The sequence below is a fragment of the Schistocerca americana genome, chromosome 5 (assembly GCF_021461395.2).
Source record: "Schistocerca americana isolate TAMUIC-IGC-003095 chromosome 5, iqSchAmer2.1, whole genome shotgun sequence".
Lineage (NCBI taxonomy): Eukaryota > Metazoa > Arthropoda > Insecta > Orthoptera > Acrididae > Schistocerca > Schistocerca americana.
The window spans coordinates 38,408,516-38,431,620 of record NC_060123.1 but is presented as its reverse complement, the minus strand read 5'-3'; the positions used below and the strand labels follow the sequence as shown (position 1 = coordinate 38,431,620).

The following is a 23,105-nucleotide window of genomic DNA, read 5'->3' as shown; positions in this document are numbered from 1 at the left end:
TTCACTTACAACCCCATTTCAAATCAACCGAGTTAAAATGTGTGCTCCATCCTGTTTTTAAATCACTTGACTGTTAAACTCTTTACTTCCACGCTGACAGAAACTGAAAGACTTCAGGGTGTTAATGCTTTGTGTCTGGTCACGATAATAATAATGATGATAATGATAATGATAACATTAATAGTGTGTACATCATTGTAGTAGCCCTTATGTAGTTGCTGCTGTGTCATTCTGTCAATTGATTCATTTATCGGTTTCGAAGTGAGTAATGGTTCTGGTCTGTTGCGTGATATATCTACAACTTGTAGGAGACATTTTCAGCACAGGCCTATATCCAGCGTTTGTTATGTATAGGCCCCTATGTCTCGTTTTTAGGGTCGTCGATGTACGGTAGAAAGCACAAAGCATGTGCGTACTTGGTGGAGCATATGAGGATTCTGTAGCCTCTACCGCATAGTGTCACGCATTAAAGCAAGTGACTGAAAAAAGTAATTATTAATAACTTACGTAATCAGTATCGTCTTTTTTTTTTTTTTTTTTTTTTTAAATATAACTCCACGACTGAAACACAGTCAAACCCATTTCGTTTTTACCCGTCAGGAAATTTGATTTTACTCTCTAAGCCAGAGCGTGACGTGACCCCTGTCCACAGGTTCCGGGCTGTCGTGCTGGTGCGCGACAGGGAGGGGCCGTTCGGGTCGGTGGCTGTGCCATGCCGGGCGCTGCGGCTTTCGCCTGGGGCTCTGACCATGATGTGGCGGCGCCCTCGTCACTGAGCTGTCCTCCCAGGGCGGTGAATGGCAGACCGTCGCCATGTCGCCCGCCACCGTTCAAGAGGTAAGTCAGATTGTCATCAGTCTCACTCCTGCTGTGTTGCTGTGTGATGTAACGCATGTTGCTATTGTGATTCAAACTTTGCTTAAAAGACTCTGGGAAATATTGTACGACTGAAGGTCGAGGCGGTGGGAAGCGGCTGCAGACTGTAAACACGCCTCGCGCGACCCACAGGCCGAGTTGCCGCGCTCTATGCAGCATGCACTGCCTACGCTACGTAGGTAAATCCTCATCCGCCCTCTTTTAAGCAAACTTCGAATCACAATAGAAACATGCGTTACATCACTATACGCGTCTTTTCCAGAGCGTTCGAATGATGGTAAAAAAAAGTACAGCGTCCCATTTAAAAAACATGTACTTGCCTCATTATCTCGGTCAATATAAACCTTGTGATTATTGTGCATGTACCAACGTATGTGCCCCATAGTCCGCTATGATTCGCCGAAAACGGCATGCCGATACGTGCAATCGCCCCCGGAATAAAGGGGGTGTTACGTCTTACGCGACTCACCCTGTACACAGTATGTGTTCTGGCAACACCGACTCAAAGGAAGGCCTCGGCGCTTGTTGGTGACGTCACGTGAGCTAGACACGGCGAACGCCAGGTCTGCTGTTGCAGGCAGAAGCGCCTGGGCGTGCTTATCACAATAAATCTCTTATTTTTGGACAAAATATTTGGTATTGTTTCGGATTCTGCAGTTTTATTTAGATGAAAGATTTTCTTACTATCGTAAAGTTACAAATGAAGATCATAGTTCTGTATTACTGCATCCTGTCGAAACAAACGTAGATCAATATGAGAAGATGCTTTGCCCCAATGCAAGCTTCGGAAATTTTACATTCAAGTAACTATATTTACTTGATCCATTTTGCTATCGAAACTTACCCCAACTCCCTTACAATGAACTCGTTTGTTTTATTTATTTATTATGTTTGATATCGTCAATGGACATGTGAACTAATTTACATGTGTAAATATCCAACTGTTGCCAGTCATTAGATTACAGTCGTTTTCAACGAAAGGAATTCTAAACAGGAAACAAAATAGCTTCATACATCGCAAACAGTGCTGAGCTTAAACTTTTTTAAACACGCACATTAGAAAAGATAAATATTTCCCTCTTGCAACTGAAAGGAGAAACTTTATAAGATAGAAAAATTTTATTTGATAAAACAGGTATCTCTCTTTTGCCTCTTCTTCTGTCCCCCACCCCCACCCCCAACGTGTACAATCGCAAGATATTTCATTGACATTCAGTGCTCCTCGCCCCATAGTCAACCAAGATACCTAAACAAGAGCACCAGTATGTTCACAGTTTCTTGTAAAAGCAACCCAGTACAAACGTAACTTCCTCAGATTTACAAATAAGGTAGAGAAGCACGAATTCTGTTGCTGCTGGACCATGAAGTTGTTTTTGTATGTCAATCCTTAAAACAGGTGGAAATTTAAGTTTAGGAATATACTATTTGTTAAGAAGTGTAATGAATTGCACAATTAATTGATTGCAGAAATCTCTCAGAACAATGTGTGTTGATCAACTACCGCCAATAGTTTCACATTTTGCTGCGTCAGAGAGAAAGACACCACCATTATGAGTATGCCTGCAACAGACCTGGCGTTCGCCGTGCCTAGCTGACGTGACGTCACGAACAAGCGCCGAGGCCTTCCTTTGAGTCGGTGTTGGTTCTGGCCGGAGGCTGTTCGCTCTGCTCTCTTGTACGTGCAAGTGCTGAATAAACCTTCGTTCAGTGAAGTTCGTCATTCATCTACTTCCACCTTCCTCTACGTGACATTCTGGTGGAGGCGCCGGGTAAGAATAAACACACACACCAGGTATGCCGTGATAGCCTTCGTGTAAGGGGCAGTCAAATGAAAACGACAGACCATATAACAAGCATGGCGCTGACGTTGGTAACTGAGGTAGGTGGGATCAGGAAGGAACAGCGCGAACTTCTACCGCTGTACAATTTATCTTTTAGGCCCGTTTCACACTGGGACACTGCTGACGGTCACCAGCGACGGTCACCGACAGAGATACATTCGTTTGAACTGAAGCATTCGCCGGCCGGAGTGGCCGAGCGGTTCTAGGCGCTTCAGTCTGGAACCTAGCGACCGCTAAGGTCGCAGGTTCGAATCCTGCCTCGGGCATGGATGTGTGTGGTGTGCTTAGGTTAGTTAGGTTTAAGTAGTTCTAAGTTCTAGGCGACTGATGACCTCAGAAGTTAAGTCGCATAGTGCTCAGAGCCAGTTGAAGCATTCACACCGGGACACTACACCAGCTCACCGAGCCACTGAGACCCAGCAGTGACTCACCCTCGCCACATGTGACGGACACCGTCTCTGTGTTCACAGCAGTCACCGCCGGAGATGCGTTGGATTGAATTGGAGTGTTCGCACTGGGACACAGATCACAGACACAGCGCTGCAGATTTGCCAACAGACGGCAGTCGTTTTTCAGGCAGTGACGCGAAACATTCATTGTCCATTATACTGTACACGCCCGGGTTCCCGGGTCGATTCCCGGCGGGGTCAGGGATTTTCTCTGCCTCGTGATGACTGGGTGTTGTGTGCTGTCCTTAGGTTAGTTAGGTTGAAGTAGTTCTAAGTTCTAGCGGACTGATGACCATAGCTGTTAAGTCCCATAGTGCTCAGAGCCATTTGAACCATTATACTGTAAACATTGTAGGCATGAGTTTAGATTTGATTAACACGGAAGACTTTATAAGTGGAGCAGAAAGTCGTCCTGCTATTTGGGATGTCAAAATCGATTACTATAGCAGCAAAGTGGTGAAAACGAATGCTTGGCAAGAAATTATAACGAAGCTTGTGCCTGATTTCAATGAGAAGAGTAGGGATGAAAAAATAACAAAATTGGTAAGTTGTATGTTGTCTTTCAAATTTAATAGACCACTTTATTTTTCGGACCATAAAAGAGTAGCGAAATTTAGTTGCTACGCCTGTAAAGGCTAGGAGGACAGTAACCTTCAAGCAGATTTGCATCCCTCACCCCTTTTCTTTTGCACTTAGCAGTATTGAGTGTATCTTTACGCAGTATTGATGCGATAAGACGGCACAAAATGGACGAGCGTGGAAACAATGAACTCACCCCTACAGGGCGATTGAAGAATAAATCTAAAAAAAAATACTTATATTTCAAAATTTTCATAACAAAATTATGTGTGCGTCTTATCGCCTTAAATACTATTGTCCATTCCTGTGATTTCTTCTTTAACTTCTCGTAGCAGTTGATCAAATGAAGTTTTCGACATTCGAAAGTACTTAAAAAACTTCTTCTCATCTTGTCTCAGTACGACATAGAGTATAAAACATTATTTTCTCCAGCCGACTTCGTAGCAGTGGAGTAAGTGTAAGGAACGTTTTGTCTTCATTCTCCTCCTCCTCGTTCGAGTCCATTTCACTAATTAATCAGTTGGCGATACATGCGGTGTCGGGCACCCGTTATCCAGTAGTGTTCGTCACAATTACCGGTGACCGTCACTGGTGACCATCAGCAGTGTCCCAGTGTGAAACGGGCTCGAAGTGAGGTCAGCGAGTCGTGCATGATTCAGACTTCATTACGGGGGCCGGAAAAGAACAACAGCGAAGTATAGCGCGGGTTTTGATAGAGGAACGCGTGTCAAGAAGTGAAATTGTTGCCCCAATGTGTGTCGAGTATGGCGAACACAGGGCTCGTGTATTTGCGTGGGATAGACGATTCCGAGAAGGTTGAGTATCAATGAAAGTGTCAATTGTGTGTGAATTCCTAAGGGACCAAACTGCTGCCGTCATCAGTCCGTAGACTTACACACTACTCAAAGGAACGCTAAATACACACACACACACACACACACACACACACACATATATATATATATATATATATATATATATATATATATATTACGAATTTGGCCAGCTATGGACCGCATACAACGTAAGACTTATGGTGTTTCTTTTTCTTCCGTTCTTCCCAGTACCTCTTCATTTTCTCGCCAACTCCTCGTCTCTGCTCATCCGCCACAGTTTTTTTCAGCTTACTAACGTAATTAAAAATTTTCTTTGCAATCCGTGTTTCTTCCATTCTTTTTAAATGTCCATAAAATTTTAGCCGTCTCTTCCTCATTGTATCTGTGATCTTTTCTGCATTTTTGTACAGGTCTTCATTTCTCCTTTTAATCCACCTATTTTCCTTGTTTTTCTCAGACCTAGAATTTTTCTTAGTATTTTTCGCTCTCTTTTTTCTAGTTCTCTTAATTCACCTTTCTTATTCAATGTTAGGCACTCTGATCCATACGTTGCTTGAATTATAATGTTTAATCTTATATATATGCCCGAGGGAGGACTCGAACCTCAGGCGGGAGGGGCCGCGCAATCCGTGACATGGCGCCCTAAACGGCGCGGCCACTTCCGTGTCAGGTGTCGGCAGTCAGGCAAGGCAGGCGCATCGTATGAACAGCCTTTCTGCAATCGCTGCTGTGGCTGCTGCCGGCAGAAATGACCGACGGCTGACGGCGGAGGACATTCGCCTCATGTTGGGCAATAGTCGCGGTACCGCTCACGCCATCGTGACAGAGTACCTGAAGTTCCGGAAAATCTGCGCGCGGTGGGTTCCCACAGTCTGACAGAGGGGCAAAAGTTGAAGAGAATGTAGACATCACTACAGCACCTGGAACAGCATCACCATGAAGAACATTGTTACCTGTCTCGTATTGTCGCGGGATGTGGGACACGATATCATCATATTGAGCCGGAGAGCATCCTTCAGAGCCAACAATGGAAGCACATTGATTAAACCCCATCGTAAAAGTCCAAAACCATGCACGCCTGCTCCGGGAAAATCATAACGACATTTAACTTAGACTGCAAGGGCCCGCTGCTCATTGACTTTCTGGAACATACCGCTACAGTTAACGCACAACGGTACGTGCACTTTCTACTATTACTGGTATTTAAAAAATAGTATTATAAAACTTATTTATAAAAAAAATGGTTCAAATGGCTCTGAGCACTATGTGACTTAACATCTGAGGTCATCAATCCCCTAGAACTTAGAACTACTTAAACCTCACTAACCTAAGGACATCACACACAGCCATGCCCGAGGCAGGATTCCAACTTGCGACAGTAGCAGCAGCGCTATTCCAGACTGAAGCGCCTAGAACCGCTCGACCATAGCGGCCGGCTTTATTTATGACGTCTGCTGGTGGTAGAGCTTCTGAAATGGTAAAATGGTACAAAGAAGATTTTTACTTGCTTAGAAATGAATTTTCATTCCGTCATTCAGCATCAGATTCCCATCAGCGCGACGAGACCGTTGACCGACCGGTTTGTTTAGGGGCCAGTGACCGATCTCAAAATTACGTACTTCGCGTAATTACCTTGCCCGGATGCTGATAGAAAAGATCGGTAAAAGAGACCTCACTCAGGGACGCTGAAATAAAAGTTTTATAAAGTAAATGCCGATCGAACACTGGTAGCGTTCGGCTGTGGCCACAAAACAATTCGTCGGCAACTCTCTTTCGCTGCAGCCTGAAAAGGTTCTAAAATGAAGCATAACAAACTATATATATATATATATATATATATATATATATATATATAGAGAGAGAGAGAGAGAGAGAGAGAGAGAGAGAGAGAGGGGGGGGGGGCAGAGAGAGCTCACAGCTCCTGCTTTTATACAGGGTGTTACAAAAAGGTACGGCCAAACTTTCAGGAAACATTCCTCACACAAAATAAAGAAAAGATGTTATGTGGACATGTGTCCGGAAACGCTTAATTTCCATGTTAGAGCTCATTTTAGTTTCGTCAGTATGTACTGTACTTCCTCGATTCACCGCCAGTTGGCCCAATTGAAGGAAGGTAATGTTGACGTCGGTGCTTGTGTTGACATGCGACTCATTGCTCTATAGTACTAGCATCAAGCACATCAGTACGTAGCATCAACAGGTTAGTGTTCATCACGAACGTGGTTTTGCAGTCAGTGCAATGTTTACAAATGCGGAGTTGGTAGATGCCCATTTGATGTATGGACTAGCACGGGGCAATAGCCGTGGCGCGGTACGTTTGTATCGAGACAGATTTCCAGAACGGAGGTGTCCCGACAGGAAGACGTTCGAAGCAATTGATCGGCGTCTTAGGGAGCACGGAGCATTCCAGCCTATGACTCGCGACTCGGGAAGACCTAGAACGACGAGGACACCTGCAATGGATGAGGCAGTTCTTCGTGCAGTTGACGATAACCCTGTCAGCGTAAGAGAAGTTGCTGCTGTACAAGGTAACGTTGACCACGTCACTGTTTGGAAAGTGCTACGGGAGAACCAGTTGTTTCCGTACCATGTACAGCGTGTGCAGGCACTATCAGCAGCTGATTGGCCTCCACGGGTACACTTCTGCGAATGGTTCATCCAACAATGTGTCAATCCTCATTTCAGTGCAAATGTTCTCATTACGGATGAGGCTTCATTCCAACGTGATCAAATTGTAAATTTTCACAATCAACATGTGTGGGCTGACGAGAATCCGTACGCAATTGTGCAATCACATCATCAACACAGATTTTATGTGGACGTTTGGGCAGGCATTGTTGGTAATGTCTTGGTTGGGCCCCATCTTCTTCCACCTACGCTCAATCGAGCACGTTATCATGATTTCATACGGGATACTCTACCTGTGCTGCTAGAACATGTGCCTTTACAAGTACGACACAACATGTGGTTCACGCACGATGGAGCTCCTGCACATTTAGGTCTAAGTGTTCGTACGCTTCTCAACAACAGATTCGGTGACCGATGGATTGGTAGAGGCGGACCAATTCCATGGCCTCCAGGCACTCCTGACCTCAACCCTCTTGACTTTCATTTATGGGTGCATTTGAAAGCTCCTGTCTACGCAAACCCGGTACCAAATGTAGAGACTCTTCGTGCTCGTATTGTGGACGGCTGTGATACAATACGCCATTGTCCAGGGCTGCATCAGCGCATCAGGGATTCCATGCGACGGAGGGTGGATTCATGTATCCTCGCTAACGGAGGACATTTTGAACATTTCCTGTAACAAAGTGTTTGAAGTCTCGCTGGTTCGTTCTGTTGCTGTGTGTTTCCATTCCATGATTAATGTGATTTGAAGAGAAGTAATAAAATGAGCTCTAACATGGAAGGTAAGCGTTTCCGGACACATGTCCACATAACATATTTTCTTTCTTTGTGTGTGAGGAATGTTTCCTGAAAGTTTGGCCGTACCTTTTTGTAACACCCTGTATAGTCCAAAACAAATGACGGCGACCGCCTTCAACTTACTTTACAAAGCAATATATAAACACTTCTCTGGAACATTTTTTTTATCGGAATAGCACAAAAATACATCCCCTATATTAAATCATGACCCTTTCTCCTTACTTAACAGATTTATTGACACAGAGAAAATTTATCCTTAATTAAACGTTTGGGGCATATTCTACTAATTATTCAGAAGGCAACCTTTCAACTTCGCAATAACTGAAGTCCATCAAACACATACGCAGAGGAATGTTAAATGGCGTCATCATTCTGTTGTAGGATAATGTCCGCCTGCCTTTTGCCAAGGCTGCTTCGACAACGCTGCAAAAGCTTTCCTGGACCTCAAAAGCATTCCTGGAAAATCCTTGGACCAAAAATATTCTTCATACCGTCCCGATCTCCCTCCATGCGATTTCCATATGTTTGAAACCTTGAAGAAAGGCATCCGTGGCTGTCGATTTTCTTCGGACGAAGAGGTACACGGCTGTCAGTCATGGTTCCGTAGGCAACCACAAACATTTTTTCTTGAGGGCATTGACCGTCTTGTCTCACTGCGGGATAAGTGTACACTATATGATCAAAAGAATCCGGACACCCCCAAAAACATACGTTTTTCATATCAGGTGGATTGTGCTACTACCTACTCCCAGATACTCCATATCAGCGACCTCAGTAGTCATCATCGTGAGAGAGCAGAATTGACGGACTTCGACGTGGTCAGGTGATTGGGAGTCACTTGAGTCATAGGTCTGTACGCGAGATTTCCACGCTCCTAAACATCCTAAGGTCCACTGTTTCCGATGTGATAGTGATGTGGAAACGTGAAGGGACTCGTACAGCACAAAACGGTACAGGCCGACCTCGTCTGCTGACTGACAGAAGCCGCCGACAGTTGAAGAGGATCGTAATGTGTAATAGGCAGACATCTATCCAGACCATCACACAGGAATTACAAACTGCATCAGGATCCACTGCAAGTATTATGACAGTTAGGCGGGAGGTGAGAAAACTTGGATTTCATGGTCGAGCGCCTGCTCGTAAGTCACACATCAAGCCGGTAAACGCCAAACATTGGACGATTGAACAGTGGAAAAATGTTGTGTGGAGCGACGAATCATGGTACACAATGTGGCGTTCCGATGGCAGGGTGTGGGTATGGCGAATGCCCGGTGAACGTCATTTGCCAGTGTGTGTAGTGGCAACAGTAAAATTCGGAGGCGGTGGTGTTATGGTGTGGTCGTGTTTTTCATGGAAGGGGCTTGCAACCCTTTTTGTTTCGCGTGGCACTATCACAGCACAGGCCTAAATGGATGTTTTAAGGACCTTCTTGCTTCGCACTGTTGAAGAGCGATTCGGTGATGGCCGCTGCATCTTTCAACACGGTCGAACACGTGTTCATAATGCACGGCCTGTGGCGGAGTGGTTATACGAAAATAACATCCGTGTAATTGACTGACCTGCACATGCTCCTGAATTGAATCCTATAGAACACCTTGGGGATGTTTTTAGAACGCAGAGTTCGTGCCTGGCCTCACGGACCGACATCGATACCTCTCCTCAGTGCCGCACTCCGTGAAGAATAGGCTGTCATTCCCCAAGAACCCTCCCAGCACGTGATTCAACGTATGCCTGCGAGAATGGAAGCTGTCATCAAGGCTAAGGGTGGGCCAACACCGTATTGAATTCCAGCATTAACAATGGAGGGCGCCACTAACTTGTAAGTCATTTTCAGCCAGGTGTCCGGATACTTTTGATCACATAGTGTATCAACAGTTATGGCGCTTATTTTTGATATAATAAACAGTTTACTTAGTTTTTCCCATCTATCTCGTTTTCATTTGTCTACCTCTTACAGAAAGTTTCAAGAAGCAGTAATAATGTAGTAAGGTACCACAACCACCCACGGATCGCTCACTTAGGGACCTCAAAGACAAAACTAAATGACAGCGCGCACATAAGCATTTCAGCAATCTTTCTTCTCGCGCTCCATACGCGAATAGAACCGAAATAGTGATATCGCGTGGTGGAGTGGGAAGTACTCTCCGCCATCACTTCGCAATAGTTTGCAGAATACAGATGTAAACACCTCACACCTCCGATTATAAATACCGCTGTTTGTATTTATGTGTACAGGAAGATGAATGACTTGTTAAGGCATAAGGTCATTGGTCAAGGATCTGTTCCAGATTCATTCCTTCTAGAAGATGCTACAGAGTTCTGTTCGCCTAAGCTTGGACTAAAATGTCAGAGGAGCGGTCTCTAGTCAGGCTAGCGACGGCAGAGGCTGTGGGTTCGACACTGGTAGCTGCCTTTTTCGATTAGTTTCACTTATTACCTCCAGTTCACTCGCATCCCATCTCCTAGTGGTGCTAGTGTCTCTTACCTCGCATTCTGTTTTCTTGGCTACTAAGCCACTAAATGAAAACAATAAAATGTACGTGCGGAACTGACATTTCCAGAAAAATATTTTGTCAGCTAAGGAGCCACAAATACAATTGTTTCGAAAATAACTGAGAACGTCACGAAAAAAGAATCAAATAATACTTTCCGCGCTGTATCGTATTAATTTTTCATTGGGTAGGTATAGCACCAGAAACGCTAGTTATTACCATTCACCTCGTTTTTTAGAAAGGAATGAAAAAACTGTTCAGTGTTCGTTGTCGTTATGTAGCATACAACACACAATGCGATGCATGTAATCCATAGCCGCGTGTTTCGGGAGTCAGGCTCCCCTCACCTGGCTGTCTGCGGTCACTCTTCACAACTATGCATTAAAAAAATAGTCGTGAAAAAAATAAAGATATTTTCCTCGCCTTACTTTGAAATCGGTAACAGCTGATACTGTGTTTTGCTACTTCGTACTACCGTCTGTTCGCCACAATTTTCCCTTTTCTGTAACGGTAACACTGATGACAGTTGCGTAATATCACACCAGCTGCCTTCCCATATAATGGTTCGTGCGGTAGACAAGTCTAATCTTGTCTTCGCGGTCTCAGTAGGAGCGATTCGTCGGACGCTGAAGTGTATGTCTGGATTCTTCACTTAATGCTGGTACCTTAATTTTTGTAATGGGCTTTCGCGGAATAGTTGGCGTCTATCCTGAAGCGTATATCTCTTCAGGTTTTTCAGCGTCTTCACGAAGCTCTCCTTGAAGTGAAATAAACAGTCAAATAAACCTATTGCCATTGGTGTTGACTTCCTTGAATACATTCAATACCCTCTGTCAGTGCTCCTTTGTAACAGTCCCACTCAGTTCACTGGACTGCACGAGTGTTTTGTAAGCAGTCCCATTTGTATACTAACTGCTTGTCTCCATTATCCTACCAATGAATCGAAGTATGCCACCTGATTTGCCTGTGACTGAATCTATGTGATCATTCCATTTCACATTCCTTCTTCTGGATAATTTAACCTTTCTTTCCGATATTGATCCACGTGTCGAAAATTTCCCTGCGCTCTACTAAGGGTTTCAGCCAACTCTTGTAGGATGTGGTGCAACTGCTTGCTGGGAGAGACAATAGCTTAGGAACTTTCCTGCGAATTCTCCGGCAATCAACAACCACTATCAGGTAATTATAAGGTCCATGAAACATTTAGAAAAGTGATATTGATAAACGTCTAAACATAATGTAACAAATGATACACTAAGTAAAAGACGAACTGTCAGTCATTTTTGGTAGTGGTGCCGGCAAATTAGGTGTAAAACTGCCGGCAGGGGCGACACCGACCGTAGTTACTGAAAATAATGGAGAACCAGGCAGAGATATCATTTTGTGTGGTAGAATTAGGCTGTTGCCAATAATAATTTAAAAAAATGGTTGAAATGACTCTGAGCACTATGGGATTTAACAGCTGAGGTCATCAGTCGCCTAGAACTTAGAACTACTTAAACCTAACTAACCTAAGGACATCACACACATCCATGCCCGACGCAGGATTCGAACCTGCGACCGTAGCGGTCGCGCGGTCCCAGACTTAAGCGCCTAGAAACGCTCGGCCACGTTGCAAATCGGTAGTGAGTATGCAAAGAGCTTTCCGTGGTAAGTTCCACTGGACACAACCGGTTTGCAACAGTACAGTGAAGTGGTACAAGAAATTCGAAGATCAGTGTTATTTGTGCGATGTAAATCGTTGAGGACGACCGGATGTATCATAAGACAGTGGACCGTGAGAGGCACGTGATGTAAGTCCGACAAAGTCTGCCAATTGAGATAGAACAGAACTGAACATGCCTCAGGCAGCAGTGCGCAAAATCTTTTATATTAGATTAAGAGTGTAGGGTGCAAATTGTAGCTCCTGCAAGTCATAAGCTATGACGACAAACTACGCCATCTGCAGTTCTGCACTGAAGACTTTGCAAGCAAATTAATCTTCAGTGCCGAAGCCACGTTTCACCTCTTAGGATAGGCCAACCGGCTCATCACGCGCATATGGGGGACAGAGAATCCACGTGCAACTGTCGAACACGTCCGGAATTTCGAGAAATTTAGCATGTTCTGCGCCGTATCCAACGATATAGTCTATGTACCCTTCTTTTTTTGAGAGAAATGTCGGTGGTGACTCCTGCGTAGACATGCTGCGATGGTGGCGTGTGTTGCGATCTGACAAGGGGAGGCCGCCAATTGTGAAATTCAGATTCGATTCATACTGCGCATAATAAAAGCTCATGGCCAAAGGTGTAATGTGGCAAAGCACCAAGATGCACTTTTCAGCCGTTGTTGAGAAAATCGACAGTTAAAAGAAACCGTTGCGGTGAAATACTCTCTACGATTAATAATTTTCCATAGCGTCGTGGCGCAGCGGTAAGCGCTCGGGCTTGTAATCCGAACGTCGCCGGATCGAATCTCGCGCCATGCAAATTTTTTTTTATCATTAGTTTTTTGTAATTCAAGTATATATATATATATATATATATATAAACTATTAATGAATTGCTTATGCATGTTGGTGAAGGCGGATCGCTCTCCAATTGTACCGGCTCCATTTTTCCGTTTGTTTAACAGGGTGTACCAAAGCTCTCCCGTCCGCACGATTTTCGACAATGTTATAAGTTGCGCTAGGGACCGCATCTACCTTCTTTCGAAGTTAGCAGGCAACTACGCTCTTATGCGGCGGCTCGTTTCGGCCCATTCAACATCTGTCCTTCAAGCGTAACGAGCGAGTAACGGAGTTTATATTTCATACCTGCCACAGCAAATTTGTGTTCGTGGTGTCTCTATTCTAATTCGAACGTTTGACTTACCCTGTACGTATTCGTTTCGGAATATCGTTTCTACGTCTTCCGTTAACTATACGTGGATAACATTATGAAGATAATTAATAACATTTGTGAAATACAACTTTGTTTGCGGAAAACATAATGATGTTCGAAGTCGCCAGTTTTTCCACGACAAACGAGTTTCAACAACTTATTATATGCATAATTGTTGCAACTGATTGCCGTGAATTTATATATATATATATATATATATATATATATATATATATATATATATATATTTCAATTACAAAAAAGAAATACTAAAAAAAAAAAAGGTTGCATGGCGCAAGATTCGATCCGGCGACCTTCGGATTACGAACCCGAGCGCTTACCGCTGCGCCACGGTTTCTTGTAACTGTCGATTTTCTCGACAACGGCTGAGAAGTGGATCTTGGTGCTTTGCCACATTACACCTCTGGCCATGAGCTTTTATTATGCGCAGTATGAATCGAATCTGAATTTCACAATTGGCGGCCTCCCCTTGTGAGACTGATAGCAGGGATTCCATCTTTCAACAGGATGGCGCCTCCCCACTTTTCCACGACTGTGTATGAGACTACCTGCCTGACTGAGATGCTGCCACGTCGCTGGATGCGCTGTGCTAAGGGTGCCGACCTCGTTCTACTTGAGCTGCCACCTAGGTCGCCGGACTTGACGCTTTGCTATTTTTCCTTATCAATTTAAATCTACTATACCGTTTATGTTATACCTCAACCACAGAACTTCAAGACCTGCGACACGGCATCGCAGCAGCTGCTCTTACCGTCACTCTTTATTTGCTGGTCTGGTATGGGCAGAATTGAATCACCGATTAGATATGTGCCGTGTGACAGACACTCTAAAAATACCTTTAGGAATTTGTCTTTCACATAATGTTTTATTTGTCACGTTCTTCTTGGCCGATTACCTGTAGCTATTTTTTGAAATGTTTCATGTGCTTCATAAGAACCCTCTATTGAAAGATTCTCATTCCTCTAATTTGCTACACGGTGTGTTGAGATAACTGGTTCATCTGGTACTGAATTTTCGACTTGATGTCTTAGAGTTCTTAAGAAAAAAATCCACGGGCGTTTCACACATCCTCTGGCAAACTTCCTGTTGTGTATAGCATATAATTTTCGCCTATCCAACGCAGACATCGTAAGTCTGCATCTATTTCTATATGATTACTCTGCAATTCACAATTAAGTGCGTGGCAGAGCGTTCAGTGAACTTCAAGCTATTTCTCGCCGTTCCACTCTCGAACAGCGCTGGGGAAAAAGGAACAGTTAAATCTTTCCGTGTGAGCTCTGATTTCTCTTATTTTATTATGATGACCATTCTTCCCTAAATTTGTGGGCACCAACAAACTATTTTCACACGCTGAGGAGAAAGATGTCGATGACATTTCACGAGATCATGCCGTAACGAAAAACGCCTTTGTTGTAATGTGTGTTAGCACCAATTCACGTGTCATACCTGAGGCGCTCTTCCCCTATTTTGCAATAGTCCGAAACGAGGTGCCCTTCTCTTGAACCTTTTCGATGACCTCCGTCGATCCTGACTGATGCGGATCCCACACCTCACAGCAGTACCCCAGAAGAGCATGTACAAGCATTTTGCAGATAATCTCTTTAGTAGACCTGTTGCGTTTCCTTAGTGTTCTGCCAATAAATCGTAGTCTTTGGATTGCTTTACCCACAACATTATCTGCGTGATCCTTCCAACTTCAGTTATTCGTAACTGTAATCCCTAAGTAATTAGTTGAATTTGCAGCCTTTAGATTTGTGTGGTTTACCGTGTAACCGAAATTTAGCGGATTCCTTTTGGTATTCATGTGAATGACTTCACATTTACCATTATTTAGAGTCAACTGTCACTTTTCGCACCATATCTTGTCTAAAAAAAATGGTTCAAATGGCTCTGAGCACTATGGGACTCAACTGCTGTGGTCATAAGTCCCCTAGAACTTAGAACTACTTAAACCTAACTAACCTAAGGACATCACACACATCCATGCCCGAGGCAGGATTCGAACCTGCGACCGTAGCGGTCGTGCGGTTCCAGACTGTAGCGCCTTTAACCGCTCGGCCACTCCGGCCGGCTATCTTGTCTAAACCGCTTTGCAATTTGTTTAGATCAGCTTGTGACTTTATAAGACGGAAACCGATAGCATCATCTGTAAACAATCTGAATGCTACCCAGATTGTTTCCTAAATCGTTTACGTAGTAGCCCAGGAATAACAGTGGGCCTTTAACACTCCCACTATGTAGCGAAGGCGAAGGGATATACAGTTGAGCTCGTCAGAGAAGCGATGAAACATCACGTTTAGAATCTGTAGTATACTTTACAGGCCAGGGAGCCCCAGTGGACATCATCTACATCTACGTGATTACTCTTCTATTCACAATAAAGTTTCTGGCAGAGGGTACAATGAACCACCTTCATGCTGTGTCTCTATCGTTCCACTCTTGAACGGCGCGCGGGAAAAACGAGCACTTAAGTTTTTCTGTACGAGTCCTAATTTCTCTTATTTTATCGTGATGATCATTTTCTCCCTATGTAGGTGGGTGCCAACAGAATGTTTTAGCAATCGGAGGAGAAAACTGGTGATTGAAATTTCATGGGAAGATCCCGTCGGAACGAAAAACGCCTTTGTTTTAATGATTGCCACTCTAATTCACATATCATGTCTGTAAAACCAACTCCCCTATTTCGCAATAGTACAAAACGAGCTGCCCTTCTTTGAACATCCGTCAGCCCCTCCTGATGCGGATCTCACACCGCACAGCAATACTCCAGAATAGGGCGGACAAGCGTCCTGTAAGCAGTCTCTTTAGTAGACCTGTTTCACCTTCTAACTGGTCTGCCAATGAATCGCAGTCTTTGGTTTGCTCTACCCACAACATTATTTATGTGATCGTTGCAATTTAGATTTTTGTAATTGTTATCCCTAAGTACTGAGTTGAATTTACAGCCTTCAGATTTGTGTGACTTATTGCGTAATTGGAATTTTAGCGGATTTCTTTTACTACTCGTGTGAATACCTCCACACTTTTCTTTATTCAGGGTCAACTGCCACTTTTCACACCATACAGGTACCTTATCTCAATTATTTTGCATGTCGTTTTGATCATCTGATGACTTTACAAGACGGTGAATGACAGCATCATCTGCAAACAGTCTAAGACGGCTACTCAGATTATCTCCTATGTCGTTAATTAGATCTGCAACAATAGAGGGCCTATAACACTTCCTTGGGGAACGCCGGATACTACTTCTGCTTTACTCGACGACTTTAGGTCTATTACTACGAACTGTGACCTTTCTACAGGAAATCACTAATCCAGTCGCACAACTGAGGCGATATTCCATAGTCATACAGTTTGGTTCGAAGACGCTTGTGAGGAACGGCGTTGAAAGCTTTCTGGAAATCTAAAAATACGTAATTAATTTTGATATCCGCTGTCTATAGCACTGATTACTTCATTAGTACAAAGAGCTAGTTGTGTTTCACAAGAACGATATTTTCTAAATCCGTGATGACTATGTGTCATAAATCGTTTTCTTTGAGGCACTTCATAATGTTAGAACACAGTATATGTTCCAAAACCCTACTGAAAATCGACATTAGTGATATGGGTCTGTAATTTAGCGGATTCCTCCTACTTCCCTTTTTGGGTGCTGGTGTGACAGGAGCAATTTTCCAGGCTTTGGATACGGATCTTTCTGTGAGCGACCGGTTGTATGTAACTGCTAAGTATGGAGCTATTGTATCATTATACTCTGAAAGGAACCTGATTGGTATACAATCTGGACCGGAGGCCTTGACTATTGAGTGATTTAAGCTGCTTTGCGTCACCGAGAATATCTACTTCTATGTTTCTTATCTTGGCAGTTTACTTCGTCTTCTTTGGTGAAGGAGTTTCGGAAAACTGTGTTTGATAACTCAGCTTTAGTGGCACTGTCATCAGTGACTTCACCTTTGTTATCGCACAGTGAAGGTATTTATTGCGCTTTGCCACTGGTGTGCTTTGTGTACGATCAGAATCTCTTTGGGTTTTCTGCCAGATTCCGAGACAGAGTTTCGTTGTGGAAATGATTACAAGCATCTCGCATTGAAGTATGCGATATATTTCGAACTTTTGCAAAACTTTGCCAGTCTTGGGGCTTTTGCGTTCTTTTAATTTTGGCATGCTTTTTTTTGTTGCCGGGCGGAGTGGCCGTGCCGTACTAGGCGCTCCTGTCTGGAACCGAGCGACCGCTACGGTCGCAGGTTCGAATCCTGCCTCGGGCGTGGATGTGTGTGATGTCCTTAGGACAGTTAGGTTTAAGTAGTTCTAAATTCTAGGGGACTGGTGACGTCAGAAGTTAAGTTGCATAGTGCTCAGAGCCATTTGAAACTTTTTTTTTTTTTCCCAACAGCGATCTGACCCGTTTCGTGTACCATCACTTATTAATTTATGTGGTATATATCTCTCGGCAACGGCCTTTCAGCAGTGGATACACCGGTTCCAGACAGATCAGCGAAGTGTAGTACTGTCGGGCGTGTCGGCACTTGGATGGGTGTCCATCCGGGCCGCCATGCGCTGTTGCCATTTTTCGGGGTGCACTCAGCCTCGCGCTGCCAATTGAGGAGCTACTCGACCGAATAGCAGCGGCTCCGGTCACAGAAAACCATCATAACGACTGAAATAGCGGTATACGGACCACACGCCCCTCCTATCCGCATCCTCAGCTGAGGATGACACGGCGGCCGGATGGTACCGATGGGCCACTCGTGACCTGAAGACGGAGAGAGTTTAGTTTTTTTATATCTCTCAATTGCCGTCGATACTATCTCTTTGAAATCGTTCCACATTTTTTGTACGCTTGCATGATCAGTTCGGAAAGAGCGAAGGCTGTCTCTTAAAAAGGCGTTAAGAGCATTTTCATGAGCTTTTTTAAATAGATATATTTTGCGTTTCTTTTTTATGGTTGTACGTGTTACAGAATTGAGCCTAGCAGCAACTGCCTTGTGGTCGCTAATTCCTGTATTCGTCTCGATACTCCCTACATTCATACTTAGCAAACCACTGCAAAACGGATGGCAGAGGGTACTGAAGATGGTACCACATGTTAAAAATCCTTCCCCTTACAATCGGTTGCGGAGCGCAGGAAGAATGCTTAAATGCCTCTGTGCCTGATGTAATTGTGTCAGGCGCGTATCTGTGCCGCGTGGAACATGGTGATGACTGCCTGCTCCCTATGTCTCAAATGGTTCAAATTGCTCTGAGCACTATAGGACTTCACATCTGAGGTCATCAGTCCCCTAGACTTTTGACTACTTAAACTTAACTAACCCAAGGACATCACACACATCCATGCCCGAGGCAGAATTCGAACCTGCGACCGTAACGGTCGCGCGGTTCCAGACTGAAGCGCCTAGAACCGCTCTGCCACAAAAGCCGGCTGCTCCCTATGGAAGCGGTTTGTAGGAAACTGAAGAATACCTCTAGAATCCAGAGTCTAGATACAAGGGTGGACAAAAATGTGGAAACACAAAACAAAAAAGGGCAAACAACACATTACCATGCATAAAACGGTCTCGAAATGGATAAATGCAGGTCCCGAATGTCCGCAGCTCGTGGTCGTGCGGTAGCGTTCTCGCTTCCCACACCCGGGTTCCCGGATTCGATTCCCGGCGGGGTCAGTGATTTTCTCTGCCTCGTGATGACTGGGTGTTGTGTGGTGTCCTTAGGTTAGTTAGGTTTAAGTAGTTCTAAGTTCTAGGGGACTGATGACCATAGATGTTAAGTCCCATAGTGCTCAGATCCATTTGAACCATTTGATTAGGCACCCTTCTCTTCAAAGTAGACCACTTTAATATTGAGATCTGGAGACTGTGGTGGCCATAGGAGACGCGACAGCTTATTCTCGTCTTGCATTGTGGGAGTTGTGTGAACAGGGTGCGGCCGTGTCCTCTTGGGACACAGCGTCACCATTGGGGAACAAAAATTGTACAGTGGGGTGGATCTCCTCAGTCTAAATGGTCACATAATCCTTGGCAGTAAAGCGACCTGGCAGAGTACCCATGTGGTGCACGGAATATCACGATATGGTTCTACATCTACATCTACATTTATACTCCGCAAGCCACCCAGCGGTGTGTGGCGGAGGGCACTTTACGTGCCACTGTCATTACCTCCATTTCCTGTTCCAGTCGCGTATGGTTCGCGGGAAGAACGACTGCCGGAAAGCCTCCGTGCGCGCTCGAATGTCTCTAAATTTACATTCGTGATCTCCTCGGGAGGTATAAGTAGGGAGAAGCAATATATTCGATACCTCATCCAGAAACGCACCCTCTCGAAACCTGGCGAGCAAGCTACACCGCGATGCAGAGCGCCTCTCTTGCAGAGTCTGCCATTTGAGTTTGCTAAACATCTCCGTAACGCTATCACGCTTACCAAATAACCCTGTGACATGAAATGAAATGAAATGAAATGGCGTGTGACGAGGGCTTCCCGTCGGGTAGACCGCTCGCCTGGTGCAAGTCTTTCGATTTGACGCCACTTCGGCGACTTGCGCGTCGATGGGGATGAAATGATGATGATTAGGACAACCCAACACCCAGTCCTTGAGCGGAGAAAATCTCCGACCCAGCCGGGAATCGAACCCGGGCCCTTAGGATTGACAGGTGACGAATCGCGCCGCTCTTCTTTGGATCTTCTGTATCTCCTCTGTCAACCCGACCTGGTACGGATCCCACACTGATGAGCAATACTCAAGTATAGGAGTGTTTTGTAAGCCACCTCCTTTGTTGATGGACTACATTTTCTACCGACTCTCCCAATGAATCTCAAGCTGGCACCCGCCTTACCAACATTTAATTTTATATGATCACTCCACTTCAAATCCAGATATTTTACAGAAGTAACTGCTACCAGTGTTTGTTCCGCTATCATATAATCGTACAATAAAGGATCCTTCTTTCTATCTATTCGCAATACATTATATTTGTCTATGTTATGTGTCAGTTGCCACTCCCTGCACCAAGTGCCTATTCGCTGCAGGTCTTCCTGCATTTCTCTGAAATTTTCTAATGCTGCAACTTCCCTGTTTACTACAGCATCATCCGCGAAAAGCCGCGTGGAACTTCCGACACTATCTACAAGGTCATTTATATATATTGTGAAAAGCAATGGTTCCATAACACTCCCATGTGACACGCCAGAGGTTACTTTAACGTCTGTAGACGTCCCTCCATTGAGAACAACATGCTGTGTTCTGTTTGCTTAAAAACTCTTCAATCCAGCCACACAGCTGGTCTGATATTCCTTAGGCTCTTACTTTATCAGGCGACAGTGCGGAACTGTATCGAACGCCTTCCGGAAGTCAAGGGAAATGGCATCTACCAGGGAACCTGTATCTAATATTTTCTGGGTCTCATGAACAAATAAATCGAGTTGGGTCTCACACGATCGCTGTTTCCGGAATCCATGTTGATTCCTACAGAGTAGATTCTGGGTTTGCAGAAATGACATGATACGCGAGCAAAAAACATGTTCTAAAATTCTACAACAGATGGATGTCAGAGATATAGGCCTGTAGTTTTGCGCATCTGCTCGACGACCCTTCTTGAAAACTGGAACTACCTGTGCTCTTTTCCAATCATTTGGAACCTTCCGTTCCTCTAGAGACGTTCAGTACTCGGCTGTTAAAAGGGGGCAAGTTCTTTCGTGTACGATGTGTAGAATCGAATTGGTATCCCGTCAGGTCCAGTGGACTTTCCCAAAAGCATCTCCGAACCGCCGCCTTGTTTCCCTTCACGTGGTTCAAATGGCTCTGAGCACTATGGGATTTAACACCTGAGGTCATCAGTTTCGTAGAACTTAGAACTACTTAAACCTAACTGACCTAAGGACATCACACACATCCATTCCCGAGGCAGGATTCGAACCTGCGACCGTAGCAGTCGCGCGGTTCCAGACTGAAGCGTCTAAAATCGCTCGGCCACCGCGGCCGGCCTTGTTTCCCTCTTGGGACATAAACTCGACCAGAAGTTGGAAACAGTGTGAAACAAGACTCCTCCGACCTTATGATATTTTTCCATTGCTTCATAGTCCAGGTTCCGTGGTTTCCGTACCACGTTTTCCTGTCACGGGCATTTACATCACTGATAAGTGGTTCTGGAATTCCAGATCACCTTGCAATAGCCTGCTTATGGTCCAGTCAATGAAGATCAAAAAAGGACGAATAGATTAATAGACTAGTGTAGTGTGAACATCATACCCTGCTGTGGGAAGGGCGGGTGTTTCAAAGGCACTTTGTAAGTTTTTCTTGAATAACTACAAAACCACAGTTTCTACCGGAAATGTTTCCCAGTACACAATTAAACTAAATTAAATTTACTGTTAAAAAAGCCCTCTTCGTGTTTCCTCTAAAACTAAAGGGTTCTGTTTTGCAGGAAATGGAAAAATCGCAGATTATAAAACATTGTGTTTCAATGATATAAAAGTAATGTTTAGTGTTAAATTAAGTGGGTTAAGGCCAAATATTAGACTGCACGGTATATGCGTACAGTATAGCCATATTGAGAGTTATATTGTGTCCTGTGGATGGGGCTGGTGTGAGAGGGAGGGAGCGGCGATGGATGGCGAGACAGGTCGCCAGAATGACGTCACTTACTCTCCTCATTTGTGCGTCTGCAAAACAGAGGGCGAGCACGTGAGTCACCACTCTGTCCGTGCCATTATGTCGCAGGAAACAACTACATGCTGTTTCACAATCATACGTAGACACACCTGGGAGTGTTTATTTTCACAGAATGCACTGTGCGCGGACACGTCAGGGAAGCGTTTATTTTGCACAAAATGCGTTAACAGTAGATGGGATACATATATTAGTTACTAATAAAACTGCACATACGAAGAGAATCTACTTAAATCTCCGCACAGCGAGTTGCACGGCTAGTGAGGAAATAGATTCTTAGTCATCATGTACAACTGTTGTGGCTTTTTTTCTGGTAAATGTCACTTTCCCCGCCACCAGAACTGCTCGTTCTTCAGTTTACACACAGAATAATCGACTATTGCCCTTCCCAGCATTTCCTGTTCAGTTCTGTAATGTGAGTAGACAAAATAACCTCACCGTATTCGTGTTTATAAATAGTAGGGTGACTTTCGGTTATTGAGTGTGCACTAAATTTGCCGTAATCAAGAGTTTTTTTAATAATAAAATATGTTCCTATAAACAACGACCGATAGGTGTTCATTCTGCGTGAGTGATATTGCTCGTGACCTTTGCGGTGCTGATGAGAAAGGAATTTGTGGATTGGTAAATGCCAGTTACTTTTTCAATAACAAAACGTACTGTTTTGTTATGCAACTCGCAGAAAAGAGCACACCACCGCTAAGTCAGTTAAAAGAAATCTGAGGGACTGTTGCAGGGGAACAATCTTCAACGGACACGCTAGTCCTAGAAATTGGTACAAGAACCATGCAAAATCATATTGGTTGTAACTTTGATGACGTAAAACAATCTAAGAAGAATGTAGTGTTGTCTTTGGTTAGTATGAACAGTGTCATAAAAGTGCACAATGAAACAGTAACTGTAGACCCTCTGAAAATTTTCTATAGAACAGCCATGCAAAAACAGAGAGATGAAGACATTGCAAAGCTTATGGAATACGAATTACCTTAATTCCCATTGTCTCCTTTTAATGAAGGTCGGTGAGGACGGTACGAGGACGGTTATGACTCATGACCTACGAACGAA

The 23,105-nt window shown here is 44.2% G+C and overlaps 1 protein-coding gene across 1 annotated transcript in view; it reads left to right on the top strand.

Moving 5' to 3' along the window:
* Window positions 1–23,105, top strand: part of LOC124616687 — a 207,646-nt gene that overhangs the window by 105,730 nt on the left and 78,811 nt on the right. Inside the window, exon 2 of the mRNA XM_047145022.1 lies at window positions 653–837. Coding sequence (XP_047000978.1) covers window positions 814–837 — 24 coding nt within the window. The 5' untranslated portion in view covers window positions 653–813. The remainder of the gene's footprint in view (window positions 1–652; window positions 838–23,105) is intronic.